The sequence below is a fragment of the Eretmochelys imbricata genome, chromosome 20, assembly GCF_965152235.1.
Source record: "Eretmochelys imbricata isolate rEreImb1 chromosome 20, rEreImb1.hap1, whole genome shotgun sequence".
In the NCBI taxonomy this organism is placed as follows: Eukaryota; Metazoa; Chordata; order Testudines; family Cheloniidae; genus Eretmochelys; species Eretmochelys imbricata.
Genome location: NC_135591.1, coordinates 7950609 through 7970209, shown reverse-complemented (window position 1 = coordinate 7970209; position 19601 = coordinate 7950609). Strand labels below are relative to the sequence as shown.

General features: G+C 59.5%; 1 protein-coding gene across 1 annotated transcript; it reads left to right on the top strand.

Moving 5' to 3' along the window:
• Positions 1–209: 209 nt before the first annotated feature.
• SYDE1 (synapse defective Rho GTPase activating protein 1) lies at positions 210–18930 on the top strand. The gene is made up of 8 exons (XM_077838478.1): positions 210–357; positions 10824–11756; positions 12184–12957; positions 13322–13545; positions 13823–13949; positions 15578–15744; positions 17184–17415; positions 18427–18930. The coding sequence occupies exons 1-8, from the start codon at positions 270–272 to the stop codon at positions 18864–18866; spliced, it is 2985 nt and encodes a 994-aa protein (XP_077694604.1). The 5' UTR covers positions 210–269; the 3' UTR covers positions 18867–18930.
• The last annotated feature ends 671 nt before the right edge of the window (positions 18931–19601 follow it).

Genomic DNA, 19601 nt, shown 5'->3' with positions numbered 1-19601 from the left:
GCCAAGTGGCGAGCTCGCGCGAGCTCCGGGGCCAGGAAACTACAGCTCCCAGCAGCTCCTGCTCTGGCTCCGGCTGGGGGCCGAGCCCGGCCGAGTTTGGGGAAAGCATTCCTGGAATTCGTTTCCTGTGGCTTCCTGCCCGAGGCCGAGCCGCGGGATGGCGGGGCAGCAGCGGGCGGACGTCGGCGGGCGACCCCTGGGCAGCGGGGGCCGCCTGGCAGCGTGAGGAGCCAACCCCTCCCGCCGGTCCTGTGCGCCCCGGCCGGGCCATGGCCGAGCTCCTGCTGCGGAGGACGTTCTCCAGGCTGCGGGGCAAAGAGAAGCTTCCCGGGAAGAAGTCGGATGCGAAGGAGCGAGGTACGCTCGGGGCGCGGGCGGGGCAGGGATGCGCGGCTCAGAGCGCCGGGGGAGCGCCCAAGTGGAACCGTCCTGAGGCTGAGGAGCGCGGGGCGGCTGGTCCGGCGTCGCGGCCGGGGCTGCCCGCCGCGGATCCGGGCTGCAGGAGCCCCGGGGCGAGGAGGGGCTCCCGGGCAGGGCGGGTTGGGGCGCCGCTGCAGCCGGGGTCTTGGCTCTCAGCGCAGAAGGGCCCAGCCCGAGGATGCTCGGGGGGAGCGGAGCGCCCCGTCGAGCAGGGGCTGAGCCAGCGGGGCTCCGAGGGGGGCTAGCGCCCTTCGCGCGTCCAGTCCCGTCCTGGCCAGTCCTCGTCGGGCCGCCCGGAGCTGGGGCTGCAGGGCCCCCCCGCCATTGGGGGCGCCAGGGGAGCTGGGATCGGAGGGGCAGGGGGGCGGCGCTGAGCCCCACCAGTCGCCTCGCTCCTAAAAAGGCAGAAGGAGGGAAGGAAAGAATGCGGGGGGAGGGCTGGGAGGGGAAGGGGCAGGAGCCAACCAGCGCCCCCACAGCCGCCCGCCGGGGCAAGAGGACTAGACTGCCCGGGGACTCCGGCTTCCCTGGGCAAACCCAGACCCTTCCCACCCCAGCGGGGAGGGCTCAGACCCAGCCGCTCCCCGCCACGCAGCTGCCCTGCAATCCCCAGCACGGGGCAGTGCGAGCTGCCTCCTCCCAGCTGCGCCGGGGTTTGGTTGTGGTTTGTTTTAGCACAGACTCCAGCACCGACCGTGGCCCATCAGGAGTCAGGATCCCAGTGTGTGTGTCTGGGCTGCTATGGGCTGGCAGGTCTCTGTGCGCTGTGGCCTGGGAAGTGAGTGGGTAAGGAGGGGGATGAGTGGGTTTTGTCTGGGAGCTGTTGGGGGCGGGGGGGGGTCTGGGTGTGAGTGCCAAGGGGGTTCTGGGGGACGTGGCCCAGCAGTGCTGGAGGCACTGAGCAAAGGTTGGGTGGTGGGGGCTGAGCGGATGGGTGGAGGAGGGGACCTAGTGGAGGGATGGGGAGGCAAATAGCCAGGCCAAATCTCCCAGTGTGACAGAAGTCTTGTGTAACCCAGGACCTCTGGAGCTTAGTGCATGAACCTCTACTGTGTGAGCTAAAAGCCAACTGGATGTTAGCTAAGGCTGTAGAGCAGACTCATTAATCTCTCTCGCTAAGTGGTCTCAGTGCCACTGGATGGGACAGAACACCACACCCAGGAGGTGTGTGGGTTACATACTTCCCCTAGCTGAGGAAGCACATCCCAAACTTCAGAGGCTTCCCAGCTGGAATCCTGGATGAGCCCCCGCTTGTAACGCCAACAGACCCCTGTCATCGGCAGGCAGGATTGAATTGGGGACCTCTCTCTGAGTGGTCTTGGTGCCACTAGATGGGACAGAACACCACACCCAGAAGGTGTGTGGGTTACACTTGTACTATGCTGAGTGTCCCAAAGCCTCAGCTCCTGGAGTCCTGGGATTTGGGAAAATTGGCAGCTTTCATTACAAAAACAGGGAGTTTCTGGCCCTGGTGGTGGGGGAGAAAGGCTGGAACCATGACCCCAAATGGACCCAAGTCCAGGAGGCAAATGTTCCACCCCTGCACTGGCTGGCTGAGATGCTGCCATCAGTTTGGAGCCGATCTCGTAGTTTTGGGGCCAAACTCACTAAACTTTGAGCGCTGGGGTTTGGGATGCTGTGGGACGATGAGCTTGTTGTGAATCCAGATTGGATGTTTTTGTAATAGATCTGCTCTAGGAACTATTGTGGGTCTCCGGCCTGTGTTCTACAGGAAGTCAGACTAGGTGATCACACTGGTCCCTTCTGGTCACAGACTCTCTGAATGGGGTGGGGTTGGGGTGCCAGCCTTGTGGCCAGAGTTGTGATGATTAGGGCTGGATGGGAGCACTGGCCGTGCCGGCAGGAAGCACAGGCCAGGGACTGGGAGAGGCTGCGAAGGAAGAAGCAGTGGCCGGATGGATGGGTCAGGGGAGTGGCCGGCTCAGAGACAGGGACTAGATGATGGGCTTGAGCGGCACCCCCAGACAGAGGAAAGTGTGGGAGTGGTTTAGGAGGTGGGTTTGGGCCACAGTGAGTCTCAGCTCATGGCAGCACCCTGCCAAAGGGATCCAGGAGGGCTGGGAGGGGAGTGCAGTTGGAGGGAGGCAAATCTGTGAGTCACCAGCAGAGAAGAAAGTCAAAGCAGCTGAAGCCCCCCGAGAGATGGGACTAAGAATGGAGCTGGGAGGGATCCCCACCTCAAGGGGAGGAGGAGAGTTCCCTGAGGATCTATCAGAGAGGAAGGGGGAGCCAGGAGACCACAGAGCCACACCAGCCTGACAGACAGGAATCAGATAGTCATAGCTAGGGCCCTACCAAATTCACCGTCCATTTTGGTCAATTTCACAGTCATAGGATTTTAAAAATCATAAATATGATTTCAGATATTTAAATCTGAAATGTAGCAGAGTTGTATCTGTAGGGGTCCTGACCCAGGTCTGAAGGCAGCTGCACAGAAGCGAGGGTGGCGTGGTATGGGATTGCCACTCTTACTTCGGCGCCGCTCCTGGCAGGGCGCTGACTTCAGAGCTGGGTGCCTGGCCAGGAGCTGCTGCTCTCTGGCCACCCCGCTCTGAAGACAGCATAGAAGTAAGGGTGGCAATACCATGACCCCCCTACAATAACCTTGCGACCCCTGCCCCCCATAACCCACTTTTGAGTCAGGACCCCCATTTTGAGAAACGCTGGTCTTCCCCTGTGAAATCTGTATAGTGTAGGGTGAAAGTGCACAAAAGACCAGATTTCATGGGGGAGACCAGATTTCACAGTCTGTGATGTGTTTTTCACGGCCGTGAATTTGGTCGGGCCCTAGACATAGCAGCTGTAGCTGACGGGGTTGTGCTGGACCAGGATATGTCACATGGCAATGGGGCCCAGTGCCGCCAGAGCACAAACAGCACCTGAGGCCCCCAAGGGCCATAGCCAGAGCTGAGCTCGGCTGGAGCCAGTTCTGACCCCAGACACCTGGGCATGCAGTTGGGTCACTGCAACAAAACCAATCCCCTGTGAGTTTGGGCCAGTCTGGCTCAGTAGGGGAAAGGCAAAACTCCGTCCCCTCCACTCCCCATTTGGTAGCTCTGTGGCTGAGGCTGCCCCAGGGGATTGCCCCGGCACCTGACAGATGGACTGAAACTTTGCACCCTTGATCTGAGAGGATCTGGGTGGCACAGAGTGTATGCTGCATGATGAGCTGTCGCTGCTACCGGGAGCACCTGCAGGATGTTCCAGAGGGACCAGCCCATAGTGTGTTCCAGGTGTTCCAGCCCATAGTGTGCACAGAGCCAGTGTGATGTGTTCTTAGTGACCAAGGAGGCTGGAGATGCTAGAAAGAATTCTTCCCCTCCACCCACAAGGATCCAGTTTCTTTAATATTCAGAGGCAGGAATTGTTCATGCCAGAGCCAGCCCCCACCAAGACTGTGAGGAGACGGCAAAGGGGTGAGAGAGTGACCCAGCAAGAAGCCTCTGACAGGAGTCCAGGACGAGTGGCTTCCTGCAGTCAGAGCAGGTGTAGGTTCCTGGTGAGTTTGTGATGGAGAACAGCCTGCAATCAATGATTTGGCAATTCCCTTTGCTAGATCAGCTCCCGGAATTGTCCTGCCCTTGCTATGCAGCCTTGTGGTTCAGCAGAAAAGGCCATGCTGACAGCCAAGGGCCAAGGAAATGCATCCATGTGGGCTGATTGGTCCTTAGCAGGCTGCCTTCTGTGGGTGGTGATGGGAAATTGCAAATCTCCTGCAGAGTCCACCCAGGTCCAGTTGTCCACTGGTTCCATTCACTCTCTGCATGCAGCCACTGGGAGAAGGAAGATGCTCCCTGGACTGCCTGTCCTGCATGATGCAGAGAGTCCTCAGCTCTTTCCTCCCACCACAGCTCACAGGAGCAGTACGGTCCCCACCAGCCCCCTGTGTGGCCGTGAGCAGTGCATGGCTGAGGAGGGGTTGCAAAGCAGTATGTGGGGCTCCCTCACCTGGAGGAGAGCTTGTGGCCATGGCATGGTTTGCCTGGCCTGAGGACAAGCATCTCTGAGGCACAGAACAGCCACGGTCTAGGCCTTCAGGGCTCCACGCTGGCTCTCATCTCTGACCTAGCAGCATCCACAAGCCAGGTCTCCTGCCGCCTCCCATGGGCTGAGACTGTGTCCCGTCCTTGCTGCTGGTGCTTGGCCACACGTACCCTTGGATGCCATCCTGGTGCACAGGCAGCCCTGCAGTTGTGCATCGGGGTATCACCTCCAGTGATCCTGGCCCATGTGAGGCAACAGGGGCTGGGGCAAAGGGCCAGTCTTTTGCCTGTCCCTGTGTCCCTGCACTCTCAGCACAGGTGAGGGGGCACTCACCAGTGACTCCACGCCCCCTCCTCCGGACTCCTCTCTGTGTTCCTACAGATTAGCTCTCAGGAGAGAGGGCAGCAGGATGCAGGGCAAGCCTGGAGAAGAGCAGGGAGAGGCCACTGGGGTGAATCAATGACCATGTCCAGCCACAAAGGGAACGGACGAAGGGCCGTGGGCCAGGGAGGGAAGGTCAGACTGGGCCCTGGTAGGCAAGGGTACAATGCTGCAGAGGAGGTAGCTCTTGCACCGGGAAGGATGGAATTGGGTTAGTAGTGGAGGGTGGCTGCTCAGAAGCGCTGATGTGAGAGGCTGGCTGGCCTTGGGGATGAGGTGCTGGGCTGGGACTCTGGAGATCTGGGGGTGTCCTGCTGTTGGCAGGTTTGGGGCGCTGGCACAGTGAGGTCAGGAGGCAAGGAGCTGCCTCAAGGCAGGTCACTCTCCCTGCCATTGGGGAGTGTCCCTTAGCCAACGCCCTCTGGCCCAACCTGATCCTGGAGCCCTGCCGTTCTCAGGATCAAGTCACTGGGTCAACCCTGTGAGCGGGAGATTCGGGGCATTATTTCCTGTGCTGTCACCCCAGTCACATGGTGATGATTCTTTTCCCTGATTGACTGTTGGTCCTTGTGCCTCTGCAGGGCTAGTGGAGTCAACTCACTGGGGTGCCACCCAGTGGGCCCAGCCCTGCTCCCCCCGGCCTCTCAGCAGCCTCAGCCCTGCTCCCTCTGCAAAGACCTAGCAGCCCCAGCCCCACTCCCCCTGTAAAGACACAGCAGCCCCTTCCCCAGCCCCACTCATCCCCCATGGTCCCAGACCCGCTTCCCCCACTCCAGTGACCGTAGCCCTGCTCCAGGTCCACCCCCCACTCCACGCTGACCCAATGGTCCCAGACTTACCTACCCCACTGAGCGGCCCCAGCCCCGCTTCCGAGCCCCTCCCATTCCCATGAGAGGCCCCAGCTCCGATCCCCCTGACACTACACAGTACTCTCCAGTGGCGTCAACCCCATCGTCCCAGTCCTACCTGCTCCTCACCCATTCAGACCCAACGGCCACAGTCCCGCCCATCCCCCCGTGCAGACCCAGCTGCCCCCGCCCTCAGCCGTCTCCTGTGTGGTCCCAATGGCTCCATCCCCACCCATCACCCCATGCCTCCCCCCATCCCAGTGGCCCCAGCTCCTCCCATCTCCCCATACAGATGCAGTGGCTCCAGGCTCGCCTGTCCCCTCTGTGCAGACCCAGCTCTGGTCTCCCTTCCCCCCATGCAGCCCCAGAACCCGTTTCCCCCGCCCCACCTGTCCCCCCGCTCAGATCCAGCAGCCCCATTGCCCAGGAGCTCTGGGGGATTGAACCTGACTGGCATGGGTCCGCCCTTCTGCGGGGTCCATGCTGGGTGTGGCACACATACTGCCCTTTTTGTAGGGTCCTGGGCTCTAGGAGTCTGGGGAAATCTCCCACCTCTCAAATGGGGGGATTCTGGGTCGGATTTTGACACCCACATCAACCCCTCCAGCCAATGGCCGTTAAGCCGTCCTCCTGCCACAGCAATTGGCCAGTCTCCACTGCCCCCCTGTAAACCCACCCTTGGCTCCTTCTTGTTCTCCACTCCCCCCTCTCTGGTCCCCTGTGATTCAACCAGCTTCATCCTGCCCCTCAGCTCCCCAGCATCTGTGGGTAGAGATCTCGCCCAGCTCCAGCAGGTGTGCCAAGGAATGGGGGTGTGTGGGTGTCGGGAGTGGGGTGCACACGTGTGTGTGGGAGGGGGAGGCAGGTGTGCATGTGTGTGAGGAGCAGGGAGGATGTGGGGGGGACAATAATGTGGTGCACATGTGTGTGGGAGGGGAGGGTAGCAAGGAGTGGGGCGGGGGGAGCAAGGAGCGGAGAAGATGTGAGAGGCAGTGGTCTGTGGGGGGAGTGGGGTGTGGTGGTGAGCGAGGAGCAGACATGGTGTAAGGGAGCAATGAGGTGTGTGTTGGGGAGGGTAACAAGGGGGGGAGAGCTCAGTGGTTTGAGCATTGGCCTGCTAAACCCAGGGTTGTGAGCTCAATCCTTGAGGGGGCCATTTAGGGATCTGGGGCAAAAATTGGGGATTGGTCCTGCTTTGAGCAGGGGGTTGGACTAGATGACCTCCTGAGGTCCCTTCCAACCCTGATATTCTATGATGAGGGTGTCTGCGTGGGGGAGTGGGGAAGATGTGAGGGGGCAGTGGGGTCTGTGTGTCAGGGGAGTGGGGAGCGTTGGCATGTGTAGGGGGAGCAGGGTGTGGGTGGGGAGCAAGGAGCTGGGTGTGTGTGTGTAGGGGAACGGGGTCAGTGTGGGGGTGTGTGGAGAAGCCACAGTGTGAGGCCAGCAAGCAACAGGGTGTGTGTGTGTTGGAAACGGGGAGTAGGGAGTGTGGGGTAGAGTAGGGGATGTGTGGGAGGAAGTGAGGAGCAGGGTGTCTCTGAGTGGAGAGAGGGGTGCGTGTGTGGAAGGAGCAGGGTGACTGTGAGTGGGGAGCAGGGTGTCTGTGAGTGGAGAGAGGGGTGCGTGTGTGGGAGGAGCAGGGTGGCGTGTAGATGGGGAGTAGGGTGCATGTGTGGGGGGAGCAGGGTGCGTGTGGGGGGGAGCGGGGAGGATGTGCGTGTGAGGTGGGAGCGGGGTGCGTGTGAGGCGGGAGCGGGGTGCATGTGAGGGGAGCAGGGTGTGTGTGTGGGGAGCAGGGGGTTGGGGGGGCAATGTGTGTGGGAGGGAGCGAGGAGTGGGAAGGAGGTATGGGGCAATGGAGTGTGCGGGGGAGAGGAGCAGGGTATGTGCATTTGTAGGGAGGGAAACAGTGGAGGTCTCCACTTCTCTGCAGTCCCACGTTTGGTGTGCCCATGTGATGCTGGTCTATGGGCTCGTTCCCAGGAGGAGGCTGTGGGAGGCGGGGGCTGTACATAGCGGGTGGGCCCCGTTCTGCAAAGGGCCCTGTGTCCCTACGCTGCGGGGCCAGGCTAGGCCAGGCTGGGAGGAGGGAGCGCTGCCCTGACAGCCAGGCAGTAAACAACAGGAAATCCAACTTGGCAGGGGCTGTGAGCAGCTGTGTGTGCTGGGAGCTCCCCGCCTGCCCAGCCAGCGCTCCCACAATGACGCCTCTGTCAGCCCTGCTGCACATGCTGGGGCAGCCAGGCCCAGGAGGCTGAGGGCCAGTGCTGAGGCTGTGGCAAAGGACTTGGGGGAGGACTCCACTTTGCAAGGGTTGGGCTCAGGCCCCTGCAGGAAACAGCCCCCCTCGAGCAGAGGTCGCAGACAGCCCATCCCTCCCCTCAGCAATGCACATCCTGAGCAAGGAATGTCCAGAGCTGCCTCCCCCATAACATAAAAACGTCCATGTTGGATCGGACCAATGGTCCATCCAGCTCAGTGTCTGGTCTGAGCGGTTGGTGCCAGATGCTTCAGTGGAAAATGAACAGAACAGGACAACTATCGAATGATCCATTCCTGTCATCCAGTCCCAGCTTCTGACATACAGAAGGTTAGAGACACAGGACAAGGGGTTGCATCCCTGCCCATCTTGGCTAATAGCCATTGATAGACGTATCCTCCATGAATTTATCTCATTCTTTTTTGAACCCAGTTATACTTTTGGCCTTCACAACACCCATAGCAATGAGTTCCACACATTGACTGTGCATGGTGTGAAGTACTGCCTTACGTTAGTCTTAATCCTGCTGCCTATTAATTTCATTGGATGATCCCTGGTTCTTCTCTTATGTGAAGGGGTCAATAATATTTCTTTACTCGCTTTCTCCACACCAGTCATGATTTTATAGACCTCTGTCACATCCCCCCTTAGTCGTCTCTTTTCTAAGCTGAGCAGTCCAAGTCTTCTTAATCTCTCCTTGTCTGGAAGCTGTTCCATTCCCCTCATCATTTTGTTTTTTCATAGATTCTAAGGCTAGAAGGGACCAGTGTGATCATCTAGCCTCACCTCCTGTATGACACAGGCCAGAGGACTTCCCCAAAACAATTCCCAGAGCAGATCTTTTAGAAAAACATTCAGTCTGATTTAAAAATTGTCAGTGATGGAGAACCCACCACCCTTGGTAAAATTGTTCCAATGGTTAATAACTCTCACTGTTAAAAATCTACACCTTATTTTCCAGTCTGAATTTGTCTCGCTTCAACCTCCAGCCATTGGATCATGTTAGACATTTCTCTGCTACATTGAAGATCCCATTATTAAATATTTCTTTCCCATGTAGGTGCTCATAGACTGTGATCAAGTCACCCCTTAATCTTCTCTTTGTTAAGATAAATAGATTGAGCTCCTTGAGTCTATCACTATTAGGCATACTTCTAATCCTTTAATCATGGTCATGGATCTTCTCTGAACCTGCTCCAGTTTATAAACATCCTTCATGAATTGTGGGCACCAGAACTGGACACAGGATTCCAGCAGTGGTTGCACCAGTGCCAAATACAGAGGTTAAACAACCTCTCTGCTCCTACGTGAGATTCCCCAGTTTATGCAGCCCAGGATCACATTAGCTCTTTTGACCCCAGTCTCACACTGGGAGCGCATGTTCTGCTGATTATCCACCATGACTCCCACATCTTTTTCAGAGTCACTACTTCCCAGGATAGAGCCCCTGTCCTGTGAGTATTACAGTATTTGCTCCCAGTTGTACCCATTTACACTTAATTGTATTAAAACACGTATTGTTTGCTTGTTTGTGCCCAGTTTACCAAGTGATCTGAATCAGTGACCTTTTCATTACTTACCACTCCCACAAATTTGTGTCATCTGTTGTCCTTCTCTGTACCTTTTCCAATTCTAATATATGTTTTTGGGATGTGGTGACAAGGTGTGGGCGTACAATGGATTTATCCAATGGCATTATGATATTTACTGTCTTATTATCTATCCCTTTCCTAATGGTTCAAAATACTCTGTTCGCTTTTTTGACTGCTTCTGCACTTTGGGCAGATGTTTTCAGAGAACTATAAATGATGACTCCAATATTTCTTTCTTAAGTGGTAACAGCTAATTTAGACACTGTCTCCCGCAGCAATGCATGGCCACAACCCTATCCCATGGGTCATGCCCTCTCTCATACCACCTGTGCCAGCCTGAGCCCCTATCCCACAGGCCACACCTCCTCCTCTACAGCCCACAGCAGCCTCAGCCCGCGTGGCCACACTCCGGTCCCATAGGCCATGCCCCATGCTTGTTCCCATACAACCCACACCAGTCCCAACAACGCATTGCCATGTTCCCATCCCACACAACCCACACAAGCATCAGCCTGCATGGCCTTACCCCCTCACCAACCCATACCAGCCTCAACCACACTCCTATCCCTTTTCCATGAAACAAAAGTGTTGTCCTTTTTCTTCCTCAGTGAAGGTTGCCTGGTATCTTTGCCTCCAAAACACAGTGGCTCAACCCTTTGATGTTTACCTGCCGATAAGGTGTCTCTCACCCCCCAGCTGCTTTGTTCTTCCTATTTAGTTTCTTTTGAAATTCTTACAATCCTTCATTTGCTTTCAGTCCAGACTGGTGATAAGGCACCCGCTGTGAAGCATACAATACTTAATTTATGTGCAAAGTTCCAGATAGAGAAACATTTCTTGTTGGAGAGAAACCTGTTCTTCTCCTTTGCTGGTGCCAAGTCTCTAGACACAGTCTTGAGTATATTTTCAGTATATCTACATAACTCTTTACATAGTATCTGTAGGTACATTTCACAACAATATTACTGACCAGTGTGACACCAGCTTTTATTTGAGACCTCCCACAATATGCTTTGGTGAACCAGAATGTATACACCAGAATCAGGAGAGTCCAGTGACCCCTCTGCACCCCCTTGTCCGTTGGCATTAAGAGGTTTGTGGTGTGGTGTACTAGGTGTGCACCACTGGGTGTTTGCTGGCTATGGTGCGTGTATATGTTGGGTACATACTGGCTGTGTGTGCACTGCGTATGGTGTGTGTGTGTATATGCTGGGTGGACACTTGATGTATGCACTAGGTGTGCACTAGGTATGGCGTGTGTGTGCACTGGGCATGTTCTGATATTAACCCTCAGCTCACATTTCCTGTTCCCCACAGAGCGCCCCTCAAGGATGCTGGACTCTCCCATGGAGCTGGAGCCAGTCCTTGGGCCAGAGCCAGCATCTCATGACCATGATGGGAGCTGTCGGAGAGGGGCAGCCATTACCGTGTCCAGGAAGCAGAGCTGGGCCAGGTTCTCATGTGGCATCCGGGATGTGCCATGTAGCTCTTACAGCAGGAAGGTGCCTGCCAGCCCCACGGCCTCTGCAGAGCTGCAGGATGAGGGTGAAGGCGTAGGGCCAGTTGCCTGTGGTCGAGAGACTGATGAGGACCCCCAGTGCCCTCTGCGGCCCCAGGAGCTGTTCTCACCCACCCACACAGGGGGGCCAGCCATTGAGGATGAGGCATGGCTTGTGGAGAGCCCCCCAGCCCCAGTGCCCCCCACCCCTCTGCCCAGCCTGGCCCTGGCGACCCCAGCCCCTCAGCCCAGCCTGGCCCCTGGTGATGAGGAGGCTGAGTCGATGTGCAGTTATGTGGAGCTCTGCGCCTCTGGAAGTGGTGTGAGGTGTGCCAGTCACGGCGCCTACTTGCAGAACCTGGAGAGGAGCAGCCGCCACTGGATCCTCTCCTCTGGCAAGGCCCAGGGCCCGGAGGAGTTGGCCCCCAGCACCAGCACAGAGTTGAAGGAGGTGGGCGCCGCGGGCAGCGAAGGGGAGATCTGGTACAACCCCATCCCTGAAGATGAGGACGTTGTAGGTGTCAGGCAAGGCACCGAGCCTGGCAGCTCCTGGAGGAAGTGGGGCAGTGGCACAGGGAGCCGGGAATCTGACAGGGACAAGGGCAGGCCCAGCAGGGCGGAGCCAGGTGATGAAGGGCCCCCCAGGAGCATCGCCAGGCAAGTGGAGAGCCCCAGCTCACAGAATGCACCTACCCCAGCTGGGCCAGTGGGCCGAGGCGAGGAGATGGGTGCCGGCAGGACACTGGCCTATGGTGAGGGGTGTGGTGCTAACAGGGTGTGTTCTGGGTTGAACAGCATGGCAGAAACATGAGACAGAGCTGCTTCCACGTGGCCCCACCATCTTCTGGTGGCGGCCCCACCCTGATCTCATGAGCCCCTCCCCTCTCATGCCCCCCCCCATGGGACACCTGATCCCGTGGGGTCCCCCTCTTTCCATAGAGCCCCCCCCCCAGGTCCCTGTCCCTGCGTCCGCATCCCCACTGCAGCCTGGTTCCCTGTGTGGGATCAACCACTCTCTCCATCCCCAGCAAGTCAGTCTTGGCTGCTTTGGGTCCCACAGGCCCTCCTCCCTGTAATGGCCCTTCCCTTCCATGCCCCAGATTAAGGGGCTCCCTTTCCCCATGCATGCCAGTGTCCACTGTGGCTGAGGTGCGCGTCTCATCAGGTCTCTCCCCCCAGGGAAGTTGCCGATTTCATGTTTGAGCGCGGCTGTGGGGTTGGCTGGCCCATCCCCCCCGCTGAGCCCCAGCGTCTCCAAGAAGGGGCGCTCCCTGGGCAGGGTGAAGTCCCCGGGCACCGTGCGCCGCCTGTCCCTGAAGATGAAGAAGCTGCCGGAGCTGAGGAGAAAGCTGAGCCTGCGTAGTGCCCAGCCCCGGGGGCAGGAGCCTGAGGGCAGTGGCAGCACCTCACCCAGGGATGCCCGCAAGGAGCCGGGGAATGTAATCAGCCGCTACCACCTGGACAGCAGTGTGGCATCCCAACAGGGCCCGCACCGTGCCAAGGCAGCCAGCAAGGGCGGCTACCTGAGTGATGGTGACTCCCCTGAGCTGCTGGCCAAGGCGGACAAGCGTGCCTGTCCCGGGCCAGAGGGGCATGAGCCTGGGGCCAGGCTGGACGTGGATGCCTTCCAGCCCTACAGCTCCTTGGAACAGCCGCGCTGTGTGCAGCCCATCTCGGGCCTAGTCAGTGTCCACCTGTACGGTGTGGGGGACCTTAAGCCCCCAAAGGCTGAGTCCAGGGAGGTGTTCTGCGTCCTGCAGGTGGATGCAGCCCCCAAGGCGCGCACGGCCCTGCTGCCCTGGACAGCCACCTTCCTCAGCCTCAACCACACCTTCAACTTGGAATTGGAGGGCACCCGACACCTCAAGGTCATTGTCTTCTCCTGGGACCTGGCTACCTGCCGGAACCGTGTGTGCTGCCATGGCACCATTGTCTTGCCCCACGTCTTCAGAGGTAACGGGAGCAGCCAGTGAGACGGGGGCCCTGGTGATGGGGAGAGGGCCTGAGAGGGGGCAGTGACACCCAGGCAGGGGGCAGTGTCCAATGGGGCTCAGATGTACAGGGCTCTGGGGGGCACATACAGATGGGCAGGGATCAGTGCCCCATGGGGTTTAGCTGGGCAGGACTCTGGGGGACACATACAAATGGGCAGAAGGCAGGGTCCAATGGTGCTCAGATGGACAGAGCTGTGTGTGTGTGTGGGGGGGGCATAGGGCAGAACAAAGAGGGGGCAGATGCTGTGGTTTCCCAGCTGGCCCTTGCTGACCGTCCACATCTTGCTCCAGTCTGACACATGCCGGTGCCCTCTGCTCTTCAGGGTGCAGGGCCCAGCAGCTGGCAGTGCGGCTGGAGCCACGCGGGCTGCTCTACTGCAAGCTGACATTGGTGGAGCAGTGGGACATGCCCAGCAGCCCCAGTGACCGGGAGCCACGGGTCTTTGGCGTGGAGCTGCGTCACTTGGTCGAAAGGGAGAACACTGCCACCAAGGTGCCGCTGCTGATCCAGAAATGCGTCTCCCAGATCGAGAAGCGGGGACTGAAGGTGAGTGGTGGGGGAGGCGATACTGGGGGAGTGGGCTCTGCAGGACACCTGGCACTCCAGCCCCATGCCACACAGCTAACACACGCACAGCAGGTACATGGCGAGGAGCCGGGGAGCGCGGCTCCTGAGCAGGCCGGATCCCAGCAGGCCATGGGCTCCGTGCTGTCTTCCCTCTTTGTGTCCCTGTCCCCTCCCCATGCAGCCCCTTGGGTCCTGGGACAAGTGCGGGGGGCGGGGGGGAATGGGCTCTTCCACTGACAGCACCTCCTGTGCCCAGATTGTAGGGCTTTACCGGCTGTGTGGCTCGGCGGCCGTGAAGAAGGAGCTGCGTGATGCCTTCGAGAGGGACAGTGCAGCCGTGATGCTCTCTGAACAGCTGTACCCAGACATCAACGTCATCACAGGTCAGTGCCCAGCCACTCCTCACCCCCATGCAGCACCAGCACAGCTCCTGGATTGCCCCCCGACACACGTGCTCAGGCAAGTCAGTAGGAGGCTCACCGCAACCCACTAGATCCCATTCGTCTCCCAGAGCAAGGTAAAGCACCCAGGAGTCCTGTCTCCTGACCCCCCACTCTAATCCGGTCCAACTAACTTGATACCTTTTTGTGATGAGGATACAAGTTTGGCTGATAAAGGTAATAGTGTACATGTCATATACTTAGAGTTCTGCAAGGCATTTGACTTGGTACCCCCTGACATTTTGATTAAAAAGCTAGAACAGTATAAATATAACAGCACACATTAAATGGATTAAAAAGTGGCTCACTGATAGATAAGTTTCAAAATGTAATTGTAAAGGGGGAATTGTCATCGAGCAGGTGTGGTTCCAGTGGTGTCCCACAGGGACTTGTTCTTGGCTCTATGATATTTAATGTTTTTATTAATGGCCTGGTGAAAGAAAACATAAAATCATCACTAATAAAGTTTGCAGATGACACAAAAGTTGGGGGAGTGGCAAATACTGAAGAGGGCAGGTCACTGATACAGAGTGATCTGGATCGCTTGGCAAACAGCACAAGCAAACAATGTATGTATTAATTTAGCTAAATGTAAATGTGTACATCAGGAACAAGGACTGTAGGCCACACTCACAGGATGGAGGGATGCTGTCCTGGGAAGCAGGGACTCTGAAAAAAGATCTGGTAGTTGTCTTGGTGGATAATCAGCTGAACAGTGGCCAAAAAAGTCCTTGGATGCATAAAGAGGGGAATCTTGAGCCGGAGTAGGGAGGTTATTTTACCTCCGTATTCGGCACTGCGAACCTGCTGGAATCTTGTGTCCAGTTCTGGGGCCCACAATTCAAGAAGGATGTTGATTAATTGGAGAGGGGTCAGAGAAGAGCCATGAGAATGACTGAAGGATTAGAAAATATGTCTTACAGAGATAGACTTTAGGAGCTCAGTTTATTTAGCTTAACAAAGAGAAGGTTAAAGGGTGACTTACACAGTCTATAAATACCTGCATTTGAAAGAAATATTTAATAAGGGGATCTTCAATCTAGCAGAGAAAACTGTAACACCCATCCAATGGCTGGGAGTTGAAGCAGACTAATTCAGACTGGAAATAAGGCATATATTTTAGTGGTGAGAGTAATTAACCATTTGAAAAAGGGTCGTGGTGGATTCTCCATCACTGATTTTTTAAATCAGATTGGATGGTTTTCTAAAAGCTCTGCTCTTAGAATTATTTTGGGAAGTTCTCTGGCCTGTTATACAGGAGGTCCGACTAGATGATCATAATGGTCCCTTCTGGTCTTAGGCTCTCTGAACCCACTAGACTTCACTCCCCTCCTGGAGCTAGGGGTAGAACCAGGAGTCCTGACTCCTAGTCCCTCTGCTCTAGCCACTAGACCCCACTCGCCTCCCAGAGATAGAACCCAGAAGTCGGGGCTCTCTGTGCACTCCCTGTAGTTTCTATAGGCTGCTCAGTGCCATGAGTCCTGTGCCCTCCCCGCCGTGGGACCCAGCAGAGACCAGTTTGGGAGAGGAGCCTGCCAAGGAGCTGACAGGAATTTGGCCTTTTCCTGCAGGGATCCTGAAGGACTATCTGCGGGAGCTGCCCACGCCCCTCATCACCAAGACCCTTTATGAGGTGGTGTTGGAGGCCATGGCCCAGCGCCCGCCCCAGGACATGCTCAGCAGGCAGAATGCGGAGGAGACGGTCGCTCTGCTGGACTGCCTGCCAGAGATTGAGAAGGTGAGCGCCTGCCAGTGGGCGGAGCAGGGGAGTGTGGGCAGGTAGGAAAGGAGACCTGGCTGTGGAGCCAAGCCACAGTGCCCTTGGAGCTGTCCGGGGGGCTGGTTGATGCTGCTGCAACAATGTCCCCATAGACTGGCACATCCCCATCTCCTAGATGGGAGGCTGTGGTCAGCTCTGCCCCTGCCGCGTGCGTGGGGGCTGGACACCCCGGGTGCTGCCACCGGCATGGAGCCGGCGCTGCCCCTGCCGTGCGCGTGGGGGCTGGGCACGCCTGGCGCTGCCGCCGGCACGGAGCCGGCGCTGCCCCTGCCGCGCGCGTGGGGGCTGGGCACGCCTGGCGCTGCCGCCGGCACGGAGCCGGCGCTGCCCCTGCCGCGCGCGTGGGGGCTGGACACCCCGGGTGCTGCCACCGGCACGGAGCCGGCGCTGCCCCTGCCGCGCGCGTGGGGGCTGGGCACGCCTGGCGCTGCCGCCGGCACGGAGCCGGCGCTGCCCCTGCTGCGCGCGTGGGGGCTGGGCACGCCTGGCGCTGCCGCCGGCACGGAGCCGGCGCTGCCCCTGCTGCGCGCGTGGGGGCTGGGCACGCCTGGCGCTGCCGCCGGCACGGAGCCGGCGCTGCCCCTGCTGCGCGCGTGGGGGCTGGGCACGCCTGGCGCTGCCGCCGGCACGGAGCCGGCGCTGCCCCTGCCCCTGCCGCGCGCGTGGGGGCTGGGCACGCCTGGCGCTGCCGCTGGCACGGAGCCGGCGCTGCCCCTGCCGTGCGCGTGGGCTGCACATGTCTGTGACAGCGCTGGATACATGGGGGCTGGGTACTCCCCTGGCACAGCCCCAGGCATGTAGCCAGTGCTGCTCACTGCAGGGACCTAAGATCCTGGGCAGCTTTCCAGGTTGGCTGCCCCTTGGGATCAAGGGATTTCACCGCAGTGAGATCAGAGAAAATAGCAAGATTCGCAGATTCTACAGCCAGGAAGGACCATTAGATCACCCAGTCTGACATCCTGGGCAGCACTGGCCCCTACATGTCACCCAGTTACCCCCACGTTGTGTATTGAGCCCAGTAACTTGTGTTTAAAGCATCTCCCAGCCTGGCCCCAGCCTGGCTTTGGAGCCATCAAGAGATGGAGAATCCACCACTTCCCCCGGAGTTTGTGCCAGTGGTTCACCCCCCTCCCTGGGAAACACTTGTGTCTGATTTCTAGTCTGAATTTGTCTGGCTTTAGCTTCCAGCCACCTCGGCTTCAGTGTCGGGCCATCCCTCCTTCCCCCAGCTTCTCCAAGTCAGGTGCTTTCTCTCCAAGGAGCCTGGCACCTGGGCACAGACTAAGGCTGTGACCTCTGAGGTACAAAAACCTGGGATTTCCGGGGTGATCCTGAGCCCACAGAACTGGGTGGGTGGGGCAGGGCCAGGCCCTGGACTGACGCTCCCCTCTCCCCAGGCTACGCTGACCGTGCTGCTGGACCATCTCAGCTTGGTGGCCTCCTTCCACGACTTTAACCGCATGAACTCCCAGAACATTGCCGTGTGCTTCGGGCCAGTGCTGCTCAACCAGAATCAGGAGCCCTGGCGCCAGAGGGCCCGCAGCTACGCCCACTGCGAGGAGATCGCCAGTGCCGTCGACTTCAAGAGGCACATTGAGGTGCTGCACTACCTGCTGCAGGCCTGGCCTGGTAAGTGCAGCTGAGGGGAGGGACTGTGTGGCCGCAGGACTGCTGCGGGGTGTGGGGAGAGCGTGCTGCGGGGTGTGGGGAGAGCGCGCTGCGGGGGGCCTGCTGCGGGGTGTGGGGAGAGCGTGCTGCGGGGTGTGGGGAGAGCGTGCTGCGGGGTGTGGGGAGAGCGCGCTGCGGGGGGCCTGCTGCGGGGTGTGGGGAGAGCGTGCTGCGGGGTGTGGGGAGAGCGCGCTGCGGGGGGCCTGCTGCGGGGTGTGGGGAGAGTGCGCTGCGGGGTGTGGTGAGAGCGCGCTGCGGGGTGTGGGGAGAGCGCGCTGCGGGGGGCCTGCTGCGGGGTGTGGGGAGAGTGCAGCTTGGGGTCTCCTGCAGGGTGTGGGGAGAGCGCAGCTTGGGGTCTCCTGCAGGGTGTGGGGGAGAGCGCCGCCGGGGGCCTGCTGCGGGGTGGGGGGAGAGCTTGTTGCCGGGGGGCCTGCTGCAGCGTGATGGTGGGGGTGAGGGGAGAGCACGCAGCCAGGGGCCTGCTGCGGGGTGGGGGTATGGGGAGCGCACCGCCAGGGGCCTGCTGCGGGGTGGGGGGAGAGCGTGCTGCCGGGGGGCCTGCTGCAGGGTGTTGGTGGGGGTGAGGGGAGAATGCGCTGCCGGGGGCCTGCTGTGGGGTGGGGGGGGAGAATGCGCCGCTGGGGGCCTGCTGTGGGGTGGGGGTATGGGGAGCGCACCGCCAGGGGCCTGCTGCGGGGTGGGGGGAGAGCGTGTTGCCGGGGGGCCTGCTGCAGGGTGTTGGTGGGGGTGAGGGGAGAGCATGCTGCCGGGGGCCTGCTGCGGGGTGCGGGGGGGAGAATGCGCCACCGGGGGCCTGCTGCGGGGTGCGGGGGGGAGAATGCGCCGCTGGGGGCCTGCTGCGGGGTGGGGGACAATGCGCTGCCGGGCTCCTCCCCGTGGGATCGCAGCCTCTGATTGGCCAGTCTGGCTGTGGGAGGAGAGCACTGCGGTAACTGGGATCTGTCTCCCCAGCCCCCGACAGGACAGGGCCCGGCGTGGGGGGCCGGGAAAGGGCCCAGCCCAGCTGCCTGCGGCAGAGGCGCCACCCTGCACTGCGGCTGGATCTGATGGAGAGCGAGGTGGTGGCTCGTCACCGGCCCCGGGGCCTGGAGAGCCCCCCCACCAACCGCTACGCTGGGGAGTGGAGCGTGTGCAGCCAGGAGTACGGGCTGGTGGCTGGGCTGGGGCACGAGGTCAACGATGCCGAGGTGGCTGGCAGCGACAGCGAGAATGAGGTGCTGGACCTGCGGGAGGGGCTGGGTGGCCCCAGCCAGACAGTCTTTGTGGGGGACTTTGCCCTGGTCGACGACCCCGAGGCGCCCTTCAGCCCCCGCCTGAACCTAAAGGACTTTGATGCCCTCATCCTGGACCTAGAGCGAGAGCTCTCCAAGCAGATCAACGTGTGCCTGTGAGTGGCCTGGCTGCTCCACCACCGTGCCTGGCTCCCCCTGCCCCTATGCTCCCTGGGACCGTCCACATCCCCTGCCGGGCTCCAGTGTCACCAAAACATGAGCCAGATGGTGGGAGCTGGGCACAGCCTGGGGCCTTGACACCAGCAGGGGAGGTGCCAGGCACCAGATGGTGGGGCTTCAGCTAAAGAAATTTGGGCTCCACACTCAGGAGCCTGGCCCAGCCCTGTAGCAGGCGATGACTCATGCCGTCAGCCTTAATCCAGCAACCTGCCCAGGAGCAGGGGCCCTGAGCAGCAGGTACAGCGTACAGGAGGTGTTCTCGTGCTTGCTCGTGGGCTCCAGCACACTCTGCCCTCTGGACTTGGAGCTCTGGAGAGACCAACACAGTGCACGCCTGGGTGTGGCCGCCGAGCTCCCAGGAGCATGCGCCCAGGCTCCCAGTATTAATAGGAACCCAGAGATTAAGCCAAAGCCATTTGGAGCGTGACCAAATTTGCGTAGCACTTGGCTCTTGCAGCCTTTTGATTTGCACAGCATGGATGGAGGCTTGGAGACACCAGGGCAGTGTGTGACAGCCCACTGAAGTTGGGGTTCTGGGGCTGCAGTATGGATGAAGGGCTGAGCCAGCCGGGGGGCTGCACTCAGGGTCACTCACTGCTGCAGTGTTTGTCACTCTCAGCCCTCTGTGGATGACATAGTAGCTCTGTCTGGCTACAGAGCAGGGCTGGGAGGAGC

Coding starts and splice junctions, on each gene's coding strand:
- SYDE1 (XM_077838478.1), top strand. CDS start 270: ATGGCCGAGCTCCTGCTGCGGAGGACGTTCTCCAGGCTGCGGGGCAAA. Junction 12,958..13,321: donor CTTGCCCCACGTCTTCAGAG/GTAACGGGAGCA, acceptor TCTGCTCTTCAG/GGTGCAGGGCCCAGCAGCTG. Junction 17,416..18,426: donor CCTGCTGCAGGCCTGGCCTG/GTAAGTGCAGCT, acceptor CTGTCTCCCCAG/CCCCCGACAGGACAGGGCCC.